Consider the following 26,490-nt stretch of genomic DNA (forward strand, 5'->3'; position numbering starts at 1 on the left):
ATAAACAGTATTTCTTGGCTTAAAGATGTATTTTGCTAGGGCCAGAGCTGCCTCTGTAGCTGATGCTGTAGATGTCTGAGACTGCTATTGTAGAGACTTGCAAAGCAGCAACATGGAGTTCTTCTGCTTATTCTTTCATTAAGCGTTATTTGTTGGACTTGGCAGTGGGATCTAATGGTCAGTTTTGTAAGGCATTATCATAGCCCAATTTTGCCTAGAATGTCTTGTCCATCATCCTCTAATAGGAGCACTACTTGCTACTTTCTCATAAGTGGAAATGCATTGGGGCCCTTGAAGAAGAAAGCAGGATTATTTACTAGTAACCATTTTTCTTCAAGAGTTATCTCTGTGCATTTACATTGCTCATCTGCCTTTCCCCTCTGCCTCTGAGTTTGTTGTATTTCAGGACTCTGTAGGCTCGGGAGAATGATAGAGGTGGTTGGGGTGTGTGGTAGACCCAGGCCAGTTGGGTACAGCAGAATAGCAGAAGGCAGATATACTGGCCACTGGATTAACAGTTTTCTGTTCCCTGACTGACCAGAGCAGGGGCTGCTCCAGGCTAATGAGAACACCTGACTCTAATTAACCTGCAAAGAGTAAGGTGAGGCCATTCAATTAATGTGACCACCTGACTCTAAGGCCCTGCTGATACTATAAAAAGGGCTCACTCCAGTCAGCCAGGGAAAAGCCAGGGAGCCAGAGACAAGGAAGTGCGGCTGAAGGGCTGGTTACTGAAGACATCTCAGACCATCGTTAAAGGAGCCCTAAGGTAAGGGTGAGGAAGGGAGAAGCAGGAGAGCTGTGGGGGAAGTGGCCCAGGGAAATGTAGCAACTCTGGCAGTGAAAGGTTGGCTGCCAACAACTGCTACCATTAGGGTCCCTGGGCCGGAACCCGACGTAGAGAGTGGGCCCGGGTTCCTCCCAACCCACCACTATAGGAACATCTCCTGTGGAGAGAAGTCAGGCCCCTGTCAGGACAGGAGGCTGAACAGAGACTGTGGGAGTTCTCTCACCAACCTCCTTGCAGGCCTTTGATGAAAAGGGCTAAGTAGACTGTAACCCTGGCCCTAGAGAGAGAAGGGCTACGTGGAGGGTCACAGTGAGCCACTGAGGTTAGCATAAACCACCTAGAAGCACAGGACCCATGGGAGCAAGGTCAGAGCTCTGCCACAGGTGTATATGGTCCTTTATATAGTTTAAGACAATAATGACATTCCAGCATGGGTATGCTAATGGACTGCCCAGAGGACACCGCTTTGTTGTACAGTCCTGTAGCTTGATGCTGGAGATGCTAGTTATCACGGATGTGAATGCACAGAGGTGACTCTTAAAGAACAATCGTTTCTAGTAAGTAACCCCTATTTTGTGTGTATTGCAGAGATGGTTTGGAAGATCCTCTGGATGATACAGCTACTGTATTTCAGCAGCTGGAGCAACTCTGCACAGTCAGCAGGTGTGAATATGAAAAGACCTGTGCACTTCTTGTACAGTTGTTTGACCAAAATGCACAAAACTACCAAAAGCTATTGCATTCTTCTAGTAGGAATCCACTAGAAATCACAGTCCAAGAAGGTTAGTATTTATTTCATATATGATTGAGACTGCATTGTTCTCTGTTATGTGGACTTGAAATGGTGCAAAATTATCCATCTGTGTATGAGAGGGAAGTGTGATCAGGTGGTCTGAGTACACGTCTGGAAAGTAGTAACTCTTGAGTTCTAACCCAATTAGAAGACGGTGGGAGCTGTGAGAACCCATCACTTCTGAAAACCAGGCTTTAAATTTCTCAAGTTAGATACCTGAAAACGGAGGGACCTAAACTTGACAGCCATTTTTGAAAATGTAGGCCTTAACTTCTCTGATTTGGCTGCCCTATCTGTAAAATAAATACACTAAGTATCTTTACTTCCCTCTGAGTTTTGTGAAGATTAATTACTAGTATTGGAAAAGCAACTTAGCTATAAAGAGATAGTGTATGTAAATTGTACAATATTCTGTCCTATGTAATATTACATAGATTAATTGTTTGTCTGTCCCTTGTTTAACTTGATCATATAAATGACTCTTTCCTAGTGTAGCTGTTTTATAGTTATTGCATCTTTATATGACTGAACTGAGTTTTTTCCCCTAATACAGCTGTTCTTTTACAGATGTAATATTTTGGATCGGATATTGCCATTCATACTGCTACTTTTTGTTGACATCTTGGAAATGCGGAGTGAAATGTGGGGAGCCATTTTATTCTAACTTATATAATGCACGTGGTCTGACTCTTTCTCTTACTTCCCTTCCCTATATGCACCTGTCACATTCCCTTTGTGGTCCATTAGCAAACTTGTACTGAAAGGCAGTTTTCTGTTCTCCAGCTGCAGTCTGTACTTCACTGCTGTTATTGGATTCTTTTGTGCATAGAGTCAAAAGGGAATGGTCAATTACAGTAACACAGGAAGGTTCCATAGGTTGATACTTGGGCATAAGAGAAAGTTTGGTGCAGTTTAATTCTGTATTGCTCCTTGCGGAAGAATTCAGTTTCTTTTTCTGCAAACTAAACACTTCTGTTCATGCTGAACAATAAATGTTATATCCCTTAGTTATACATACTTTAATTTAGATGTTTAATGGCTTTTAATGTTACAAAATAAGTTAATATTATATTAAGATTTCATTTTATTATATTGTCTTGGTCTCTGTATCGATGGTGATGCGGTCATGGTTTACTAAAACAATAATCCCCAAGAAATAGGTCATTAACAGTAGTTAACGATTACTTGTGATCTATGGTAATGACTGATTTCTTTGGGATTATTGCTGTTATAAACCATAATTACAGATTATTACAGCAATAATTATTTTGCCAAAGAAAAAAATGTAGTCTAGCTAAGCAGCTGCAAAAGCAAATGCCCTGAACACTTCATATAGTTGAAGTAGAGAAGAACTGGGAAAAGTGTAATGGTAAACTGGTTCTATGTTATATGTGTGAAATTCTGCTTTCCACAAATCAGAATGGAGAGAAAGAGTCATCAGAAAAATAGCCTTTGTTTAAATCTGAGCTACTTCCATAAGTGTCAGAGTAACTAGTTTTATGTTTAAATACAAATTGTTGACAAGAGTGTGTGGTTCAATATAGTGGCTCTGCTATTTGAACCATGCAGCTCTGAAAAGCAGCTGCTGTATGCTGCAGTCTTTTGAAATGGCCAATCTTGATTGGGTGGCTTGCCTTTCAAGTCACTGGAGCACCTGCTGTTATATGGTCATTTTAGCTATGCAGTCCTGTGGTGTTGCTGCTTCTAGATTGAGTAATCCCTTTAAATTGGCTGCTATATGTTGTGTAATTGCGGAATATTTTTGTGCCTGGGTGGGTCTTTTTTTATTTGGCAGTGGTATCTTTTTTTGGGTGTGTGTGGGGGGAGAGGCTTCTTGAGACCCCAAATCTAGTAAGTTATTGGGATGGTCTCAATACTCTCTGGAACCCTTCTTAATAATAACAATAAATAATTTTTAATAGAATTTATATGGTCAAATATAAACATTAGCTAGTGAATTCTCAGAACACTCCTGTGAAATAGGTAAACATTCTCTCTTTAAAAAAAACAAAAAACAGATGAGTAAATTGAACCAGAAAAATTAAGGCCAATTTTTCAAAAGCATTCAGTAATTATGGTTGCCTCAGTTGTTGCATGTGCAATTTGAGATGTCAAATGTCTGATTTTATTTTTTCAGAGTTGCTGTTCAACTGAAGTGCCTCTTTACTTCAGCAGTGTCTAGCACATAAGAAAATTAGGCTGGAAGTGTATTAGGCACCCAAAATCAGTGTTCACTGCTGAAAATTTTGGCATAAGCTACTTGCTTAAATTCTCACTTAGGGTACGTCTAGTTGCAGTGCAGACGTACCCAAAGAGTCCAAAAAGAGCTGAGTTTAGTGCTCAGCAGCTTCTTGTTCAAACAGCTGGTCTCATGTTCAAACAGCGGGTCATGCTGTTTTCCTAGAGAGGGGCTCTCTTGCAGTGCGTATTTTACCTTCATCATTCTTAGAAACTTGTAAATAAAATATTTTTCATTGCAACGTTTGGCCATTTGGCACATCTTATTTTTTTGCTGCTCCCTTGAATTAGCTTGCTTTTGTAATCATCTTTCTCTGTCTGTGCATTAGCCTCGTGCCATCAGTGATGAGTTCAGCAAGTATTTCACAGTCTTTGGAACACAGTTGTCCCCATAGGAGATTAATAGACACCTCCTTCGTTGATTCACTAATGTTCTGTATAATTACATAAATACAGTTGGTCAATGTATGATACCACATAGCTTTTTAAAAAACAGATTATCTAGAATCCAGGGAATGTTCTCTCGGATTATATATTTGTAGACATTGGCTAGGTGTAAGTGCCTTAACAGGTTAATAGTTCTCCTTTTTAACTTAAATGTTTCCACAGCCATCACAGCAAATCTCATAGATTGTAAGGTCAGAAGAAACCATTAGTCTGATCTCCTATATGTCAGATTGTAGAATTTCATCCAGTACTTCCTGTATACTGCTCAACGAGTGCCAAATCAGCCTGTGACAGAATCACAGAAATAACTTATTTCAAAACTACATGTTTGACTTAGTGTGAGGAGTTAATTTTATAATTTATTGGAATAGAAAAAGACACTAACATTTGGTACTGTTACTCCAGATTCATTTAGGTACATACTGCAGAATCTTTGCAGATAATCATTCCCCCTGCGGTCTTCAGTCAGAGGTCCCCTCTGCCAGTGGGTCTGAGATCATCTGAATCTATAACATCAATCTTTCCTCAAGTTCGCAGAAGATATATTGGAAGGTCCAGGATAGGCACATGGGGAGGGGATGAGGGTTGAGGTACAGATGATGGGGCTCCAAGGGCAGCCACTGTCTGGCTGCATTGCATGAAAGCACATGTAAGCCTACGGATTAAAGATAAGAGCAGAGAGACAGTGCCTCCATGCAACTGGCTCTATCCTTCTGTAGGTTGTGGGGGGCTGACCTCCCTGCTTTCTTATCTTGGAGGTGGTGGCAAACCAACATTTCCTTCACCAAAGAATTTAGAGAAAACTCTGTACTGGAGGGGCAGAAATGGAGGATAGGAAAGAAGTGATGGGCTGAGGAAATGGCCAAGTGAAGGTCTCAGATATCTAATGAATTTTAAAATAGGTGTCATCAACGTTTCTCCAAAACTGTAAAATTGTTTATTAATGTTCCTTTGTGCCTTAGAAGTAAAAGTAAACATTTTACCTTATGTATCACTAAGCTTTATCTGCTGGTGATTTCAAATTCTATTGCAAAAGTTTTTGCAAGATAGTTAAAATATAGATCAGAATGCTCTGTTATAAATATTTGTATTGAAAATCATGTCCCCTTTGTTTGCGTTCTGTGGTACATTTTAGTGTCTATTTTATCATTGCTTGTGTCTTCCGATTTGATTACTATCACAAGGTTTAAATGAAGGGCCTGACTTTGTTATTTTTACATCAGAGTAACTCCACTAATTGAAATGGAGTTATCCCTGATTTACACCAATGTGAGAAATCAGGATCTGACCTTTAAAGCATAGGTGTATACCTCGGAAAGATTTAGCTGAATGGGCTTGGGCAGAGAAAATTCATTGCCCTTCAGTTCTGGACTTTCAGAATGTGTCAGTGTAAATCTTGGGGGAAATTAATTGAAGCTTAGTGGTATACAAATGAAGAATTCAGCAAAAAATGTGAAACAAACATCAAACACTCTAATTTTTGCAAATTAGAACATGCTATACATATATCAAAATCTCTGTTATACACTTCTTAGAATATTAGTATGTTTTTTAAAAGGAAAACATTGCAGTGTTCACGTGTCTAGGTTTTCCTTGGCATTCAATATTGAAACGTTATTTGGTCAAATCTAAGTCTCCAAGGCCTTGTCTTCACTAAGGAAAACAGGTCTGTTCATAACTTGAGGTAAAATCCTAGTGAAGACAAGGCAGTTTCTGGTTTTCACATAATTTAACTGGTGGAATATGCTCCGCCATAACCTTAACTCGTGTGTAAACTACCTTGTCTTCACTAGGATTCTACTTTGAATTAGTTAACTTGAGTTAGCAGTACAGCTTTTTTCCTAGTGAAGATCCAGGCCAGGAGTAGCATTGTAGTTGAGGGGACATGTTAATGTGCAACTGGAAGCTCCAACAATCTGATAAATCTCTTACAATGAATCTCTTAGATCAGCCACTGAGGTGACGCCACCTTACGAGAAAATACTATTTTAATACTATTATACCGTTTTTTCCCAGTAGAGGCTATTGCTGGTTACTACGGCTCATGGTTAAATACAAATAATTTAGTTTCCATGGTCTAAATAGTACCATTATTAAAGATCAGGGTCTTGTAGTTAAACTACGTGGGAGAAATTTAAATTGTCCTAATTTATGCCACATGGCATTGGATTTCCTGAGTTTCTGGGATACACAGTTTACATGATCTGCAGGTATAAAAACTCTTTCAAGGTCTACAGGGCTAGTACTGTAACAATCCTGAAGATCCTATGCTTGTCAGCATGGAGCTTACAGCTTACAGTCTGTCTAAGCCCCATTGGCAGTGCATACAGACCTTGTAAGCACAAGGGTGGTAGGTATGGATCTTGCAAAATTTACATATTGATCCTACAGATATTCTAATGGTTGGGTTGTACCTGAAGACCCTGTAAGCTCTGAAGTGGCACTCACATAGCTTACAAGATTGGCAAAATGGGCCTGCAAAGCTTTTAATGGATAAGATGTACCTTCAAAACTTTTCAGCTCTGACGGCAGTGCCTGCGGCCCTTGAAAACTACATGATTGAAAGCTACTAATTTTCTGGAACAGGAAATATTTAACTCTAAGGGCATACAGGCTTCACCCTGTGTCTGCAAAACTTCTAATTTCATTGGCTCAGAACTAGAGAATTTATAAACTATCAAGAGTGTCTCTGAAGTTTTTTAATTCCTTATTTGAATGAGAGATAACAAACTACGCAGGCTGTGCCTGTGGAATTCATAAATTTTGCCAGACCTGAAGCTTATAAATCCTGTAGCAACCTCATAGACTCCCTAAAGTTAAAATAATTATTGAGAATAACTCCCAAATGAACTCCACAACCTTTAAAAGCTTACATTAATAAAACATTTGAGTTTCTAGACTAAGCGGTATTTGAGGTGAAATGCCAGGAAAAAATAGAAGTCTTGTCAAAAAGCAAAAAAAAATTCTTTCATTTTCCTAGCCTGAACTAACTTCCATAAAGGAAAAAAACAAAAACAACTCCTCTTATGGTTAAAGACCAGATGTGAGAGCATTCAGATAGAAGGGAGAGTTAAAACTGAGGTGTGTATAGCACCTCATCCTCTTAAAATGGAAATCAAATTACAACTTTAACTATGGAATTGCTACCACAGTTGATATATCCTGTGGATAGGTTCTGCAGGCTGCTAATAACTTGGACATTGCTGAGTCATACTGATAGTCTGGATAGAGCTCCTCCTTCCTCCGAGCAACTGGTACTGGGCTGTATCAGAGAGAGGATACTGAACAATATGGAAGTCCAGTCTGCTCTAGTCTAAATGCCTATGTTCATGTTTATAGTTGTTTTTTTTTTAAAGAGGAAGAAACCCTCAAATTTGGCCTTTTCACTTGTCAGTGCTCGATTGTTCCTAAGTGTATAATTTTGATTAGTTTGTCTAGTCCACTTTAAAATGTCTTAATGGATGATGCTTCTACCGCTACTCTTGCAGACTCTTCCACAGTCATATGTCTTACAGAACTATACTCTGCTAATGTAGTTGCTTACTGGAGGGTTTTTTCTTTCTTTCTTAATGTTAGGACGTCTGGCATGGCTGGTGTATCTTGTTGGTACTGTTGTAGGAGGAAGATTAACTTACACCAGTACAGATGAACATGATGCCATGGATGGAGAATTGTCCTGTCGGTAAGTATATTGTTAAAACAAACCAAAACAGGGGTTATGTGTTTTTTAACATCTATTGGTAAACAAGAGATGCCCAAACTTTGCTCAGTTGTTGGATGCATTGTTGTCTGCCACAAACTCAAGGGATTTACTTAATTTGTGTGAATTTGAGCCAGTTGCAACCGTGTTCCTTCATCTTTCAGTATGGTGGTGTGGTTCTAGGTCTCAGGATGTAGTGTTTTCATCCTGATCTGAGTGGCCAGGCAGTAAGTCACTTAGAGCTAGAATTTCAGAATTGCCCTCTCATTTTCTGTACCCCAGTTTTTGAGTGTCCAACTTTGGATGATTGTGGTTGAGCACCTGCACCTACTGTTTGTTATGTGTATAGACTTAAAAAGGTAGTTATTATTTATTATGTACATTGACTTAAAATGGTAGTTTTGCTAATTGTTAGTTTTATCATTTGTTCATTTCTTGCATTGCTTCCTTCATTTTAATCACATGAGTTTGCAAATTGGGAACTCAATGGCAACTGCAGATTCTCAGCACCTTTGAAAATTAGGCAATAGACATTTGAAGTCAAATACTCAGAATTCGAGGCCACTTTTAAGACCATGGGAGAGGTTGTTGTGGATGATACCACATTCTCTGTGATACATAGGGGAGTCCCACTTGCCCTGGCTTTACACCCAGCACACTTGAAAAAGGGACTTACACACTTAGAATTGGCTAATGATGCCTGTATTTACATCCTCATTTCAAGCTTCACTAATCTGCCTTGGACTCGGCATCATTATTGATGTTCCACTGTATTATTAAATGTGAGAGGGTATTTTAAAACACTGACATTGTGTATCTGGCTTCTAACCCAAATACAAAAAAATTGCATATTTCAGAATTAGAAAAAAGTCATAGTAATTTTCAGAGCAACCAAATAAATTGTCAGAGAATTAGTACTTAAAGAATTAAGTATGAACACAAGGAGGAGGAAAATGAGAAGCAAGAGCTGTCACATTTTAGAAAGAAAGGCTCAGATCTTTAACTAGTTTAAATTAAAGTAGCTACTCTGAAATCAATACAGATATACACACAGACATCAGCTGAGAATCTGGCCCAAAAACACAATTTTCATTCAAACCGAAGAAGTAAAGAATGGAGTAAGAGACAAACAGATAATGTATCATATACTGCATAAACAAGATTGTTTTCTTCATAGAACTTTTTTCATCATTTTCCATTAAATGCAAACAGTTCTTTACCCTTAAAGTAATTTACTTTGCATTTGCATTTTGAGTTCTGATGCTTCTTAGCTGTAGTAGCTAATGCTTTCATTATATAAATGCTGTTCTAAGAAAAAGAGTATTTTGCCAGTTGACAGAAGTATAAAAATGTATTTCAAGTGACAGAGCATAGTTTAGCAAGAAGCATGGTGTTGATGTGCAGCTGTGAGTGGTGGTCATTTTAGTAGTTTATGAAAGAAGGAAATGCAAGGAAGAAAAGTAGCAAACACTAGCTTAGGCAAATAAATAATGGCTGATGGACCCATGAGAAATTAGCTGTCAGAATATTGTTTATGTCTTTGAAAATTCCTCCTGAGAATGTTTTCCCTTGTCATTAAGAGTTTTTCAGCTGATATCATTGATGGATGCCCAGTTACCACGGTCTAGTAATGAAAAAGTAGAACTCGCGATTCTCTGGTTTTTGGATCAATTCCGTAAAACATATGTGGGGGATCAGCTTCAGCGCACCTCAAAAGTAAGTCTTTGCAGCAAACAAGATTTGTGTAATTAAAATGAAGAAATTTCTGTAGGAAATGGGTTACTAATATGTCTTAAGTGTATGTGTAAAAAGATGTGCAGGAGTGAAAACTGAAGACGTTATCTGATGGATATTAAGCTTATACTTAATTTGTTAATTTCATATAGTTTGAGAGGATTTAGCACCTTGAAAATTTCAAGGTTTGGCATGCAGAGAGTTAATATTTTTAACAGTTGTATTCATTTAACAGTTTTAGATTACTTTGCAATTCAGTTTTTTATTTCAAACATTTAACTGGGTTCTGCTATATTGTGTTATATTTCACATCTGGGTATACAAGATTTATTCTTTTAATAGTTCTTTTCTTTTGACAGTTACTCATTATGCAGCTTCCACTGTATTTCTCACATTACTTGGCTTGTCTGCAATTTAAATAGGGAAGGAAGAGGGAAAAGTGAGATGCATTCTTGAAAGAAGCAGCAGTTAATTCACCTTAACTGTAGGGGACAGTCATAATATAGATGTTATAAAGAGAGCATCAGTAAGATGAGATCAGTTGATCTTGAGAAAGATTGAAGGAATTTTGTTTGAGCCCCAAGCAAATCTTTAGCAAGATTTTTGACAGTAACTAAGTTTTTTTTTGTTGTTTTTGTTTTTGTTTTTTTTACTTTTTGTACCCATGTTTTCTGGTGAACAGTCCCAAACCAAAGAATTATTTTATCCCCTTTGGTTTGAATCATAGTTCAGGGTTATTAAATGGCTCCTTACTTTGATATTAAAAAATAAAGTTTTATAATTTGCTGAATTACTTTTTCACGGAAACGTAAGTATTGCATCAATTGCCAGAGCTCTTTTGTGTTTTTCAAATATGACATATTGCTTTATAATATTACAATAACAGATTCTGTTCCTGCTCAAATCTGACAAAATTCCCATTGACTGAAATTCAGTGGAAGCAAGATTGTGTCATAATCATTCTGATCAATAATATCTGATTTTTGTCAGGTGGTAAATAAATACATTGATGTCCTAATTCTCCCTATTGTGTGTGGGCTCTTGCTGTCTGGGTTTGGTGCTGGGTGGAAATGACCTGTTACAGCATACTATACTCCATCATGCATTACCAGACTGTCATGGGTTTTTTAGCACCCTCTCCCAGCCAATCCAGCAGAAGCTGTGCCTTCCATTATCATTCTGGTATAGGAGTAGTGCTGATGTACAACTGGGGGAAGAATTTGGGTCTGGGGGAAATGATATCTTAAAAATGAAGTATTAACACAAATGCCTGGAGCTTCCCTGTCAAAAGAAAGATGTAAAGCTTGAGTTCTTGCACACTAAACCATAACATTATGCACATGAAATTTATTATGGTAATCCATGTATTTTACTGGCTGAGAAGTCTTAAAATTGCTGTCACAACTGCCATTCATATGAAAGTTTAGCTAGTTAACTGTTGATTAAAATGTTCCTAAATAGCAAAAATGTTTTAAATTTGACTCCTTGCATGAATGGAGTCTTATTGGCCTCACCACTTGTCTTGAGGCCTATTACTCCCCTCCTGTACTAAAACCTGATAAAGGAAGAGATTTGACCCAGAATTTTCCATTATGCGCACTGTACCCAAGTACACAAAGTCAGAGGAGACTTGTGCATGTTGGATCCTCTCTGTTTGTGGGTCTGACCCCTGGTTTTTCTGTTATCAACAGAAGTTACATGCCTGTTCTTGCAATTAGCTCCATACATGTGGAATCCTGTGTGTAGAGCCATATTGAAGTTGGTGTATTTTTAAAAACTGATCCCAAAGTATATTTATTTGATATTTTACATGTATGAGAAAAACAGAAAGCAGAACTTGTGCTATCTTTTTATTGTTTTTTTTCTTGCTCTAGTGGCATTTGTAGCAGCAGATGGCATTCTTTCCTCGCAGTTGTAAATCCTCTGGTACTGCATATTGCTGGCAGGTAGCTACAAATATGCAATAAAAAGATTCACACTTGGAAGCAGAAAAACAGATATATATCAATTGGCTAAGTTAATATCCATTTATATAAATATTCACCATGGTTCAGATTGTTGTATTTACAGAACAGATAATGGATATTCTGCATGTTTCAGCCATATTGAGAGAGTTTGAAATACACTTCTACCCCATTATAATGCCACCCGATATAACATTAATTTGGATATAACGCGGTAAAGCAGTGCTCTGGGGACGGTGGGGCTGCGCGCTCCAGTGAATCAAAGCAAGTTCGATATAATGCAGTTTCGCCTATAACGCGGTAAGATTTTTTGGCTCCTGAGGACAGTGTTATATTGAGGTAGAGGTGTAGTCTTATGTGAACATTGTTAAATTTGATCTTATGTTCATATACTTAGAAACAAGCAGTGATTAGAGAAAATTGAGTAATCTAACTTAATTACAAGACTTGTTCTACAGTTAGTGTAATGCAGCAAAGTTTCTTTTGGCTTGTTGGTGATAATTTGGAGCTACATTTAAAAAATATTTTATCCAAAACCTCCTATGGCAATTTAAGAATAACATCAAATACAGAGATTGTAGGAAAGACCATGAAAAGAATTTGGCAAATTCATTGCCTATGGTCTATTGTTCATTCAATGGTCGTCTTTCTAAGTATACTGAAAAAGCCTCGAAGGCTGCTCCCATAGTGCCACTACATATTTGCGGTGCCACTGAGCAGGTGCTACTATATTGTCAATGTAAAAGTAATGTACTAGGACATAGTCTTTTTGATTTGTACATATTAACATATGTAATATGTTTCTAAGTGCTATTGGGTCATATTCTCTGGTATGGTATAGTGCAGCGCTACTGGTGTATTTTTAAACTAAAGCTGATGTAGCTGGCCCAACCAGACTAACCCTACTGTAAGGCTAATCCTGTGGTGGCACATTGTTGACATAGGTGCCGTTACTATAGCAGGAAAGAGGTGTGTCTGGAACTGCCCTGGGCTGTGCTGATCTTGAGATGTGTTTTCAACTCTTTGGACAACGAACAGCTGTTCTAACGTGGTGCTTGGGGTCTGCCCCTGAACAGAATAGTATTTGGATCAAAGCAGTGCAGAGAAGAACTTTTTAAACCAGATTTGTGCCACCAGCCATCTGTTAGCAGATCAGCCTCATACGAGGATCTGGCCCATTATTTCAGCAGCCAAAGTCTTATTTATTACGGGATACTTTGTGTTTCATTATTTGACTCATTTATTAAATGGGTTTTATGTCAGTATTCTTAACTTGTGACCAATATGTACATTTATTTTTGTGGTGTTATTATTTAAGGTGATTATTTCTTCCTGTTCAGAAAATGTAAGTGATAGGGGAAACATCATGAATATTTGAGGGAAATAATATACATCCTCAAGAGGGAAGTTACCCTTTCTCTTACATGTATTATGTTTTGTATTGCTAAAGTGCGTTTTTTGAGGCTATTTAAGAGGATATATTTTAGCCAGATACATGCCCCAAGTAGCACTCTGGTATATGTGAGCAGTGAGGATTGATATCCTAGTGAGATAGTGGGGTGTTTCCTTCCTCCTGACTGGCAGAGTTGAAACTTCCTCAGTCACTTGATTTCCCTTTTGGGATTGGGATAAATGACCAGGTCTTTGACTAGGGGGAAGGAGTAGTGGGCAGGAGTGCTTTCCTGGTCCATTGTCAGTGGTTGGCAAACTTCGCCTACACCTTTGAAATTTACTTTTGATGGGGCATTGTTGATATGCAGTCCACAAGTATTGAGAGCCAGCAGTAGATGGTTTAGGTCTACAGGAAACCATCACTGTATTGTGTTTAGAAAGAAGTTTTACCTTTCCACAAATTGGTTTTGGGTTGGGTAGGTAGGCGTGTGTGTGTGTGTGTGTGCATGCACACATGTGTAGGTTGAGAGGAAGTTTAAAGTTACTGTACAGCAGGCATTCTCAGACTCTTTAATTATGTTTACTACAATTTAATAGAAAGATTATCAGGTGATCTCTCCTGTCATCAGTATTCATATTACTTTCCCATAGCAAGTACAAAAAATGCTTAAATGGAAGAGTAATATTAGGAAAGTAAGGAGTGTATTTTCAGCTGTCTTTTTATAGTGTTTAGTAACAGGAAACAGGTCAGCACAAGATAATCTGTAAGTGCTACATAGGCCACCAGCAAGTGCTCAGTATATCGACAATGGTCCATGGACCACAGCTTGAGAACTTCTGCATTGTGCTACAGCTGCAATGAATGTTTAATTTAGTCATAGGAAGAGGGCTGGTTTGGACAATTATGGCTTGGGGAGACACATCTCACTGGATCTGGGCTCTTTGGTTCTCATCAGTTTGTGGCTTGATATTACTCTGGGTAAATCTGAATATAGCACATTGGAGAGGTTTTTTTTCTGAGTAATAATGGGAGTACAACTCAGTTGATAAAATGTATACGCTTAATAAGTTTGATAAAAGTTATGGCGGTCACTTAAACCAGGTCAACTTGGTGGTGTTTGCATATCCTGACCTCACAGTAATAGCAACTATCATTACTACTAACAATGTACTGTTAAGTTTCTCAAACATTTAAAGTTTATAGTAAAGTTATAAAAAGTTACTCTTGGCTTACATTTCCTTTTCCTTTTATAGACTGAGTTGCTATGTTTCTAGTATACAAAGTTAAAAACATAGATATGTACATACATACTCAGATGTCTCACAACACTCTTGAGCAAACTGTATTTTTAAAAACAAAAGACTCCTTTTAACTGCCAGCTCTTTGTAACTTCTGTGGTTTTGTTTTTTGATTATGGTAGTAAGTATGTACTAGATTTGAAGGTGGAGATGGGATTTACTCACTAGACTGTTCTAGTGGTTTTACATATTTTATAACCTGATATATTTTTTTAAAAAGAAATTAAATTCAAAATGTTAAGGTGCTGAATGAATTCAGAATCAGGGCTCTAATACTGTCCATCATTTGTGTCGTTTTGTGGCCTCTATCTTTAGTCTTCCTCCCGCTCCCCATTTCCCTTCCTCCCCATCACCAAGGATTAAGGATTATGTCTACCTTAATTATGCACTTATTATCTTTACTTTGTACAGCATGTGATGCTATTTAACAGCATTTAACCTTGGGATGTATTTTTAGGATTGGGTCATTCTACAGCAATTTCCAAAACACTTTGGGCCAGAATTGGGTCCTATTACACCTTTCGGTGAGGGCAGCCTTGTGGAAGCAGAATTAGTAAGAGCAAGTGTTTTGATTTGGCTGTGGCTCTTATCAGATCTTCATCACAGATTAGTCCTATTAGGATCAGAAGTGATCTTCCTGAGGACTTGTGGGATTAGGCAGGGGAATACCCTGGTTAAAATGTACAGACAACTCCCACATTCTGGCCCAGAAACCTGTTCCATTCATCTGGTTGCAGATGACCTGCAGGGTATGAACTCCACAAATTTTGAGAGGAGACCAGAACTGGATCCAGTAGCTCCAGTGAGCTTGTCTGCCTTTTTACCTATTTGTGCATATGCTTGAGGAGGGTGAGTTTTAGCTCCTAATTCAAATTATCAGGTTTAGCAAGTATGTATCTGACTGCTTCAAAAGTATCTGTAACACAAAACATTTTCAGTTTCACATTCCAGTACGAACCATTTTAAAATAAAAGTTTCAAATTTGAAATCCAACGGGCCAGATTCTTGGTTTAGTCTAACAGACGTTTTGGAGCATGAGCTTTCGTGGGTGAATACCCACTTCGTCAGATGCATGTAGTGGAAGTTTCCAGGGGCAGGTATATATGTGCAAGCAAGCTAGAGATAACGAGGTTAGTTCAATCAAGGAGGATGAGGCCCTGTTCTAGCAGTTGAGGTGTGAAAACCAAGGGAGGAGAAACCGGTTTTGTCGTTGGCAAGCCATTCACAGTCTTTGTTTAATCCTGAGCTGATGGTGTCAAATTTGCAGATGAACTGTGAAGCTCAGCAGGTTCTCTTTGAAGTCTGGTCCTGAAGTTTTTTTGCTGAAGAATGGCCACCTTAAAGTCTGCTATAGTGTGGCCAGGGAGGCTGAAGTGTTCTCCTACAGGTTTTTGTATATTGCCATTCCTAATATCTGATTTTTGTCTGTTTATCCTTTTCCGTAGAGACTGTCCAGTTTGGCCGATGTACATAGCAGAGGGGCATTGCTGGCATATGATGGCGTATATTACATTGGTGGACGTGCAGGTGAATGAACCGGTGATGGTGTGGCTGATCTGGTTAGGTCCTGTGATGGTGTCGTTGGTGTAGATATGTGGGCAGATTTGGCATCGAGGTTTGTTGCATGGATTGGTTCCTGAGCTAGAGTTACTATGGTGCAGTGTGCAGTTACCGGTGAGAATATGTTTCAGGTTGGCAGGTTGTCTGTGGGCAAGGACTGGCCTGCCACCCAAGGCCTGTGAAAGTGTGGGATCATTGTCCAGGATGGGTTGTAGATCCCTGATGATGCGTTGGAGGGGTTTTAGCTGGGGACTGTATGTGATGGCCAGTGGAGTCCTGTTGGTTTCCTTCTTGGGTTTGTCTTGCAGTAGGAGGCTTCTGGGCACATGTCTGGCTCTGTTGATCTGTTTCCTTATTTCCTCGTGTGGGTATTGCACTTTAGCCAGACATGTACCCAGAAGCCTCCTACTGCAAGACAAACCCAATGTAATATACGCCATCATATGCCAGCAATGTCCCTCTGCTATGTACATCGGCCAAACTGGACAGTCTCTACGGAAAAGGATAAACGGACACAAATCAGATATTAGGAATGGCAATATACAAAAACCTGTAGGAGAACACTTCAGCCTCCCTGGCCACACTATAGCAGACTTTAAGGTGGCCATTCTTCAGCAAAAAAACTTCAGGGCCAGACTTCAAAGAGAACCTGCTGAGCTTCACAGTTCATCTGCAAATTTGACACCATCAGCTCAGGATTAAACAAAGACTGTGAATGGCTTGCCAACTACAAAACCAGTTTCTCCTCCCTTGGTTTTCACACCTCAACTGCTAGAACAGGGCCTCATCCTCCCTTATTGAACTAACCTTGTTATCTCTAGCTTGCTTGCATATAAATACCTGTCCCTGGAAATTTCCACTACATGCATCTGATGAATGGGTATTCACCCACAAAAGCTCATGCTCCAAAACATGTGTTAGTCTATAAGGTGCCACAGGATTCTTTGCTGCTTTTACAGATCCAGACTAACACGGCTACCCCTCTGATACTTGGTTTAGTCTGAGACTGTAACGGAGGCTGATTGTCTTTCCCTGGCTCTATCCTAACCCCAGTGTAGGTTAGAGCAGTCTGGGGGCTGTTCTAATCTACACTAAATGGCAATGGTTCCCAAGGGACCGCTCTTGGGAAACCATTCCGGTTCAGGAATACTGGGGTATAGTGTGTTCTGACCGGCCTCACTACTTCATGCCCCGTGCATTACGATGAAGAGGTGCAATGGTAGAGATTCTAGAGTAAGAGCAAGCTCTCATGCCTAACTGAGGAGATATGGACAGTTTTAATCCATTTATGCCAGCTGAGCTGTCCAGGGAATCTGGCCCAGTATTCTCATTTGGGTATAGAAGCTGTGGAGAAGGGTAAATGGCAGATATTATTGTATTTTAGTTATTCACAGTAAAAGTTATTCCTAGATTGGGGCATGATTGTGAAGTGGGTTAACTAATTATTGCTTTTGGGGGGGGGAGAGATCGCTTGCTGTATATTATGTATAATACCGTCACATTCCATCTATTCGTCTGTCTAATCAATATAAAGAATGTCAAGCTATTAAATAATATTTGGGACTACATTCACATTAAGATATGTTTCCAATCTTTTAACTTGTAAATGTAAAATATGAGCTTTTGAGAAATAGAGCTGCATTATAATAAACAAAAATTAGGAGAGTAAGAATTAGACAACAGTATATTGTAGGGGAAGAAAGGAACAAAATATGTTGATTTTATGATAATTTTCAGCCTTGGTAAATGTAATTTGCAATTGCTAAAAGCACAATCCAAGGGTATTCTGACATTATATAGGCACTTTTTGAATTTAGGGCCAGGTTCGTTCTCTAATGCAGAACGTCTGTTACAACGACTTACATTGATATCCTTTTTCTACATTCATTATTTATTTGATTGTCTTCTCTGCGGGCATGATACCATTAGAGCTGGCAGGAACAATAAATACGTGTACAGAATTTGGCTACTTTTGGCACTCAGCCTGTAAAGCATTACACATGATAGGATCCTTGTGCCTGTGTGGAGCCCCACTGACTTCACTGGGGCTCTGTGTGGGTGCAGCCATTGGCCTGTGGAAGCTACATAACAGGATCCAGGACCTAAATGTCTTTGATTAATGATATCTTAACACTTTTGAGTGATGACCCTTTTTCTGAGCTGTAAAATATATACACTGTTCTATTTCATTACAAGAAAGTAAAGGATTGCTGTGCTGACAGGTGGCGGAAATTAGCAGACAGTTTTGAAATTGTGCTGTGCACTAGAAATTAGATCTCATTTTAATTCAGCTTTTCCCAACTAGTAAATGAGGTTAATGCCATACATATTCAGCTCATATGGATGAAGAAATTGATATAAAGTAGATCAACATAGCTACAGGGCTAGTTTAATTTATAGGTAAAGAGGCAGTGATAAATGGAAGTAATGTAGTAGTGGTCACTAAACTCCTCAGCCATCAGGGATTCAATAGTGTTAGTTGCTCATTAAAGATATTGTCGGGGTGCATCAAATAGAAATTTGAAAAGGAATAGCCAACTAACCCCTAATTATCAAAATACAGAAAATACTAATTATACCTTAATTAGCTTTTCTTTTAATGTACTGAAATTGTTACTTTTTGTGTAGCACAAATGGATAGTTATAACAACAATAAATAGGTTGTTTTAATAACTTTCTTTTACCTCTGGGAAAACAGCACTCCAATTTTTAATATGCAATAATGCTTCTCTGTAGCCTGTAGGAGATGAAAATTATTAAGTAGCTTTATTTTTTGAAGATTTTACAGCAGCTTTGGGAAGAATTATTTCACCATGCATCAATTATTTTTAATTGAACTGAATATTTTTCAGATTGCATGAAATGCCTCTCACTTGAGTTTAACATGTAGAGTTTGTTAAGGAAGCCTCATAATGAGAACTGTGTGCAACTTACCTCCGTAGTACATTCGAGTAGGGGTATGGAATGATTAAAGTTTCAAAAGATGGAAAGAGGAGGCAACAATTTCTTTTTATGTAGATAAAACTGAGATAAGCCATGACTTCCTTATAAAAAATACCCTATAGTTTACATATACACCTCTACGCCGATATAACGAGACCAGATATAACACGAATTCGGATATAAAGCGATATAGCAGCGCTTCGGGGAGGTGGGGCTGCATGCTCCGATGGATCAAAGCAAGTTCGATATAATGTGGTTTCACCTATAACACGGTAAGATTTTTTGGCTCCCGAGGACAGCGTTATCTCAGGGAACAAGTGTACTTTGTTATTAAAAAAATTTGTATCAGAGAATAGGATGTTGCCATGCACATATTGTTAGTTGATGATCATGGGGATTGAAATTATGGATAAAGTAGAAGCATTCTGATGAAATATTTCTAATTTGGAGTAAAATTCAGTAATATGTGGAAGAAGGTATATTAAAGACTCTAATCATTTATGTCATAGGGACAGATCTTGGCTTTAGTATTTTCTACAGCATGGCAACAAGACTGTACTCCACAGCAACAGAATGCGTTTCTTAAAGTGCTTGCTTCAAAGCTCATGAAGTCATTGGAGAGTCTCCCACCTAATACTGAAAGAGAGAGAGAGAAAGAGAGAGAGGGGTGACTTCAGGAGCAGCCGCCCAAGCCTATTACTCTTTATAGGCAGAGCCCTGGTCTCTACTACCCCACTAATCATATATGCGAGTTGTGTGTAGGTGAATAATGTCAGAAGTAACTGTGTTTTCTTAACATCTAAATCAGCTAGGGAGAACCTACCTGTTGTGTTGACAAGTAGAAAAGACTGAATAAATGCCAAAGCTGTAAGCCATGCAATTGTTTTGCTACCCTTTTCTTCAAGACCCTTAGTCCTAAATATGCGCAGAATACTGTAAATATAACCACCCAAGAAGTAACTGGTTTTGAGGTTTCGAAATACAAATTTTAAATATGGCACAAAATTTTAAGTACACTCTCTATTTAATGTGATTGATATGCCGGCCTTTCTGGTGAAAGATGTTATAAATAAGTTTGACTTGAGCAAACGTGCAGTCTTAAGTTATTTTTGATTGACGGGCAATTGAAATCTGTTAATTTATCACTGACTTTAAAGGGAAATCTTACTTGCAAAAATATAAGGACCAAAGTGGGATGAGAAATTTCAAGGCTTCTACAACAAAACCTGAATCTTTCTCCTGCAGAGAGATCCTGTTTCCTACTCATTAAAAGTTAATGTCGGGTCATTGGATTTTACATTGTTTCTCCGGGGCACACCGATGTGTTGACTCCATTCTGTTCTTGATAGTGCATTTGATATCAGCTCAGACAGGTCTATATGACACTGGCCTGGCCTACACTTAAAAGTTATGTCGACAAGGCTACATACAGTGCTTAGGATTGTGAAAAATTAACACCCTTGAGCACCAGAGCTGTGCTGATCTAACCCTGGTGTTGGAGAGGTGGATTACTTACATCAGTGGTTCTCAACCTTTCCACACTACTGTACCCTCTTTCAGGAATCTGATTTGTCTTGGCTACCCCCAAGTTTCACCTCATTTAAAAACTATGTGCTTACAAAATCAGACCTAAATATCCAAAATTTTCACAGCGTGCTATAAATGAAGAATTTCTTATTTTCTCATTTTTACTATATAATTATCAAATAAATTGACTGAAATATAAATATTGTACTTACATTTCAGTATGATACTTGAATCTATTTTTCACTTTTGAGCCCTTGGCTGAAGCCCAGGCACCAGGTGGTGGGGCTGAAACAGGTAACTTAGCTTCGCAGCACAGGATCCTGTGGCATGAACCCTGGTCAGTTACCCTGCTTGCCACCCCCTAATGCCAGCCATGCACTTGCGACCCCTATGGGAGCTGCAACCCCCAGGTTGAGAAACACTGATCTAGATGAATTGAGTACCCCTTGGAAGATCTCTGAGCACCCCCAGGGTTACATATACCACTGGTTGAGAACCACTGCCTACACTGACAGAAAAATCTCTTCTATACTATAGTACCACAGTGCTATAGTTGTGCCTCCATAGTACCACTAGCTCCCTGTCAGCGCTGTAGTGCTGACATGGTCTCTGAAAGTCTTGTTCTATTTCCCTTCTCCAGGGAAGGAATTAACTTTGTCACATGGAGTGGGTAGCAATACATCAGTGGGTAAACAGAGTCACACTTTTTTGTAGAAAAAAATCCCACATTCTCCACACTTTCATACTCTAGGCAGCCAGAATACATTGCACACTGTGGTTTCAAATCAGTGGATATAAAACTCTCTCTCTCTCATTCGTCCTATTCTTTCTTTCTAAGTTGACGTGGCACAACATGCTATTGTCCTTTTAATAAATGATCTATTTTTCTAAATCACCCTTTAGTGAGAACTGAGATAAAACAAAGGGTATGTCTACATTGCAATTAGAGGTGTGATTACAACTCAGGTAGGAATACTCATGCTAGCTTAAATCTAGATAGGTTGGCTAAAAGTAGCAGTGAAGACACAGTGGCATGGGTTGTACAAGCCCACTTGGAAACCTAAATAAACACTTGAATTGCTTTCCTCTCTGAGCTGCATCAAAGCTGTGAACTAAACAGCTTATGCAACATATGAGACTTCATTACATGTTTTGTCATGGTCTCCACTTTATGTACTAAATAATATTTTGTAAGGGGACTAGTACTCATTTAGCAGAAGATTTAGCAGCCTGCTACTTACACTTGGATCCTGCACTCTTCACTGAAACAATAGCAGGGGTTTCTTATTTTTTATCATTTTATTTTTTTTGAACCTTTTGTGCAAAATGTTACATTTTTCGTGACCTCCTATGATAAGGTCTCCCAGTACCCGCTCTGTGACTCCCATGCAGATTTTAACCAAATATTGGATTAGTAATTCTATGTCATTGGACATAGGAAGTTTGTGGTGGCAGACACAGGAATAAAATCCACTTCTCCGGCATGGCATTCAGCTTCCTTAACTACAAGAACGTTCTTTTTCTTCCTGCAGTTTCCTGTCTCATTACTACACATCTTCCAACTTCTGCTGCAAATGAGGCAAGGCTCTTAAGACAAACAGCCTTATTCACTGCACAAACAAGATTCATTCCCTCAGCACCATCCAGTCTGTGTACTGGGATGGCAGGGGTCTTCTGGGGGATGGGGGGAAATAACAGGACATTATGTAATTAAAGACTACACCAAAAATGCATGAATACAGGTAGGTCAAAGTAAGGTTGAATTGGCAACCTTAATTCTGGTATTTCCTAACTTTTGAATATTTGACATTGCAATATTAAGATATGCTTTTTTGTATATCTTAGACATTCATTTATCTCTACTTTATAATGTGTTTAAGTGAACGTTTAGTCCATTTATTCACATCAGCCACTACCTGTATGAACATTTGTATAATAAGTATTTAACCCTATATTTATAATCAAAACATTGGTTTCTATAAAGTTCTGTGCTATTAGAGAGAATAAATTTCTAATAAAAATCAAACAATCTTCAAAATAAATAATGATCATAGTTCAGTTCTGCAATTGGCTCTAACTCAGCTTTATTTTGTAGCTGCTAATAAAGGCACATTATCATGTTCAGGCATTGCAATTATCATTGAAATGTGTATGTCCATTAACCAGAACATTAGGCTGAGGATATAATTACTGTCTAGAGCCAATATCTTTGTGAAGCTACGTCTATGATGCTATTAAGCTATAAGCAATATTTTGTAAACTAATATTTAAACGATTCAGAATTGATACCATCACTTGCAGACCTTAAAAGTAATACTGCTTCCATTCAAATGATTGACTTCTTAAGTGCTTGGCAAATATATTATCGGGTTATTTGGATATGATTATAATTTGTGATTTGAGAGAGATTAGTATTTTTTAATAGCAATTGCTCAGAACAAATTAATCTTGTGGGGTGAGGGGGAGGTGGTGTTGTATATAAAACCAAGTGCTGATAAATCAGTGGCACAGTATGTCAGAAAGAGCTATGAGTATGCTTTGTTATAATGAGGGTTGTATTGCAGGGCATTTAGTACAGAGATTCAGAAAGGAATTAAAACAAAAGAAGAGTCTCCCCAACTGTGTGGTTGGAGTGGGAGTTACCATGTCACTGTCTTGGGCCATATTCTGCTCCTGCTATAATCAAAGGGAGATTCTCATATTTTAGGGTTCTCTTCCTGCTCTCATCTTACATAAATCCAGGTATTACCACTTCTAAACTAGGTCAAATTGGTAATGAGTAGTGTAGAATATATGGAGTCAGATGGACCCACAAAGTGAAAAATGTTTTCTTCTGCTCTGCTTCTTGCATGTTTTGTGGGGTTCTTTTTAAACAAAATACACATCTAGGGCAGTCTTTAACTCCTGAATGCATTGCAACAGGATGTCAGAGATTCAAGTTAACTTTAAGAACTTGAGAATTAAACACATTTCAGCAATTAATATTTTCTGTTTCAGCAAGTGAATATCATTCATTAATTCATCTACTCATCTCAGGAATTGAAAATGTCAGGCAAAGCATCTGTAGGAGCTACATGTTGCACACGGCTTCATCTTGCTATGCGCTTTGTTGTATTTTGAATACAGGTGTACTGGAAACACTTCTAGTAACCAGGGGCAGCTTCCTTACTAAATCCTCCTAATAGCCAAACTGTCTTCCCTTCCCTAACTTATTAACTATTTAAAGCTTATTCATATTGGACTTTTATATTTGCCTTACTGTAATATATTTGTTTGTTGGCACTCTATATTGGCCTTAGATCAAAGATGTTCTATATGCCTTTTGGATTTTTAAAACCAAGCATCTTCAATAGAGCTGGTCGGAAATTTTTTATCTAAATGATTTTCTGGTTAAAAAATGCCCTTTTCACAAAACCAAAATGTTCTACAGGAAGATTTCAGCTTTGTCAGAAATTTTCAATTTTTCCATTGGGATTCTCTCCCTCCCTCCCCCTCAACTCTCTTAAAGCACAGCTGATAAGAGCTTTCTAGGAGGGCTGACTCTGGTGCTCAACCACCCCCTCTGCTGAAGTTCTGTTACATGGAGAGGCAGAAAGCCAGGCTGCACAGACTGTGTGTTTCTCCCCTTTCCCTTCCCCACCCACTCCACGTGCTAGTGCCAGCAATGCAGAGACCCCAGGCACCCCGCCCCCCAAACTCTAAGGCAGGAGAGGCTGAGCATTCTGACTCTTTTCCTCTCTGTCCTTGAAGCTTGGGGGGAGGCTGTGTGTCTGAGTTTTCTGCCTTTTGGGCTTCAAGAGCTGGTGAGGAGATGAGAGGCTAACTAGCTGGGCTCTCTGCCTTTTTGTCTGGGGTGGAGGTGGAGAGGTTGGCTGCCAGAGAGGCTAGAAGGCTGTTAATTTCACTTTCTGCCCAAGTGAAATTGACAAAAGTCTTCCAGGTGGGCAGTGGGGAAGGAGAAAAATACTGTTTGGGTTCTCCTGAAATGGAATCCTTCTTGAAATCCATTCCTCTAAAAAATGTTGTGGTTTTAGTGATTTATCTCTGTTTGGGATGAAGCAAAAGCATACTGTCTACCTGTGTTATTCAGAGAAAGAGATAAAAAACACAAAATAACATATCACCAGTACATCTGTCCAATAAAAAGCAGCTTTCAGGGCACTAAATGGCTCTTGGGAGAAGTGGTGGATTATACTCCTTTCACTTTTAGGTTGTGTGTGCAAATCCTGTGCTGGTCAATAATGACAGAAAGCATTTAAATCAATAGCTTTTTAGGGAAATCATTTGTGGACTTAGTCTAGTTGTCAGTGGACAGATATCCTTGTGAGAAAAAGTATTACAGCTGGAAATAATTTACCTCCCTTATTGGCATTGTCAACAGAGAGCCAAAGGATTGAATGGGGATGGAACATGACCACCCCTCTGGAGATGGATTCTCCAGGTTGAGGTGGTTCAGGGCCCTCTCTGGGGCAGTATGGGGAAGGATGGACAGCTGCTGCTCATTTTATACCTGTACTTTGAATAAGCAAATAAGCTTTACTTCATGAGCACTAAATTCACTTAATTTTAAAGATTTTATTTTTGTTAGGAAATAATTTTCCCTAAGTAACATTATTTGAAGGTAAAATTATGTATGGACAGACACCTCTGAGCTATGTAGCCATGGGCGGCTGGTTAGCCAGGATGAAGTAGTGAAAATGTTAAACCTTTATGGCTATTAGGTCTGTATTAAATATCAGATGTGACTTGTCATTCTTAAACGTAATCTTTGCCAGTCCAGTCTCTAGGAGTATTTTCCATCTCTTTTGTCAGGTAGGCACAAGTTCCAATAAGATTCATAATTTCCTTGTGTATGCTGTTTCTCTTCCTCCTCCCCCGTCACCTCCAGTCACATATCATCACACCTTAGTTATTTCTGTAAAATATGTTTGCTTTACCTGCATTTCTGCTGTTCATATTTGCTCCTAGTTTTAATTTGCAATTCAAGACTTATTTCCAAGCATTTATGTTTCTGCATCCTTTAGAAGATATAAGGAAAGACAAGTAACAAAGAGAAGACATGTTTAGGGAACCTGATTCTAGTCATCAAGATACTTACTCATCCAATCTAAAAAGCAGTAAATCATATTCTCAATAATGGATATGAAGACATAGAGTCAAGTTGCTAAGAACTGTTTCCTGCAAAGCAAGAATAGCCAATTTAATGATATAGTATGAGGATCACTTATGGTTTGAGATATAAATGAAGTTTGATCCACTGCCTCAGTGTTCCTGTGCCCTTGCTTTGGAAACGTAATTAAATTGTCATAAATGTGAACTGAGCCTTTGCCTTGGTCTGCGCTCAAATTTGCATGATGTTGCCAAAATATTAAATGGCCTGCCCTACTCTCAAAGATTGGTTATGTTAGGGAAAGACTGGGACCGTAGGAAAGAGTTTCCTAGTGTAATTAGAGGAGGATGTTGTTAAAGTTCAGTACCTTTCCTCCTCTGAAGAGAGTGAAATGTCATCTCCTGTCCTCTTTTTCTGCTGAATCAAGACATTTTTGAGAGATGTTACTTGTGTAAACAACTATACATAAAGACTCCAGCTTGCTAACTAAAAGAAGAAGTAATCTAGCACACAGAACTCTATCAGTTCTCTTGTTAATACGTGGCTCAGCCAAGCATTTCAGCAGTTCACTCGCTACCTTCCCTCTAGGCTGTCGGCAAATTATAGTTTCTTTAGTTGGATAAAAAAGATTGAGTGGGACATGTCCAAAGCTGGATCCAATCGTAGTGACCTATACCCATAATTTGTTTTCAAGAAGACTTTAATTTAAGGGCTCTCTTGGTCTTCTTTAATTATTTTTTTTAACCTGTCATTCAGCCCATTTAAAGGTAAGCAGTTCAGGATTCTTTGCAACACTTATTGTCCACCCAGGCTCAATGTCCTATGTGACAATCCATTGCATTAAGAGATCTGTTCCATTTACTTTTAACTGTGGTAAAGTGTAGAGGAAGACCTTTCCATCTCTATTTCCAAATGCTTTCATGAAGCATCACCTTTAAATGACCATAAGATCAGTAATGCTCTTGATTAATCTAGGGGACTTTTTAGTACTCC

The 26,490-nt window shown here is 38.6% G+C and overlaps 1 protein-coding gene across 3 annotated transcripts in view; it reads left to right on the plus strand.

Moving 5' to 3' along the window:
* Positions 1–26,490, plus strand: part of RANBP17 (RAN binding protein 17) — a 271,780-nt gene that overhangs the window by 42,665 nt on the left and 202,625 nt on the right. For all 3 annotated transcript variants that reach the window (XM_030572154.1, XM_030572155.1, XM_030572157.1), the window contains 3 exons: positions 1,379–1,572; positions 7,845–7,950; positions 9,549–9,684. In XM_030572154.1, the coding sequence (XP_030428014.1) occupies positions 1,379–1,572; positions 7,845–7,950; positions 9,549–9,684 (436 nt within the window). The remainder of the gene's footprint in view (positions 1–1,378; positions 1,573–7,844; positions 7,951–9,548; positions 9,685–26,490) is intronic.

This window comes from Gopherus evgoodei, chromosome 8 (genome assembly GCF_007399415.2).
Source record: "Gopherus evgoodei ecotype Sinaloan lineage chromosome 8, rGopEvg1_v1.p, whole genome shotgun sequence".
Taxonomy (NCBI): Eukaryota; Metazoa; Chordata; order Testudines; family Testudinidae; genus Gopherus; species Gopherus evgoodei.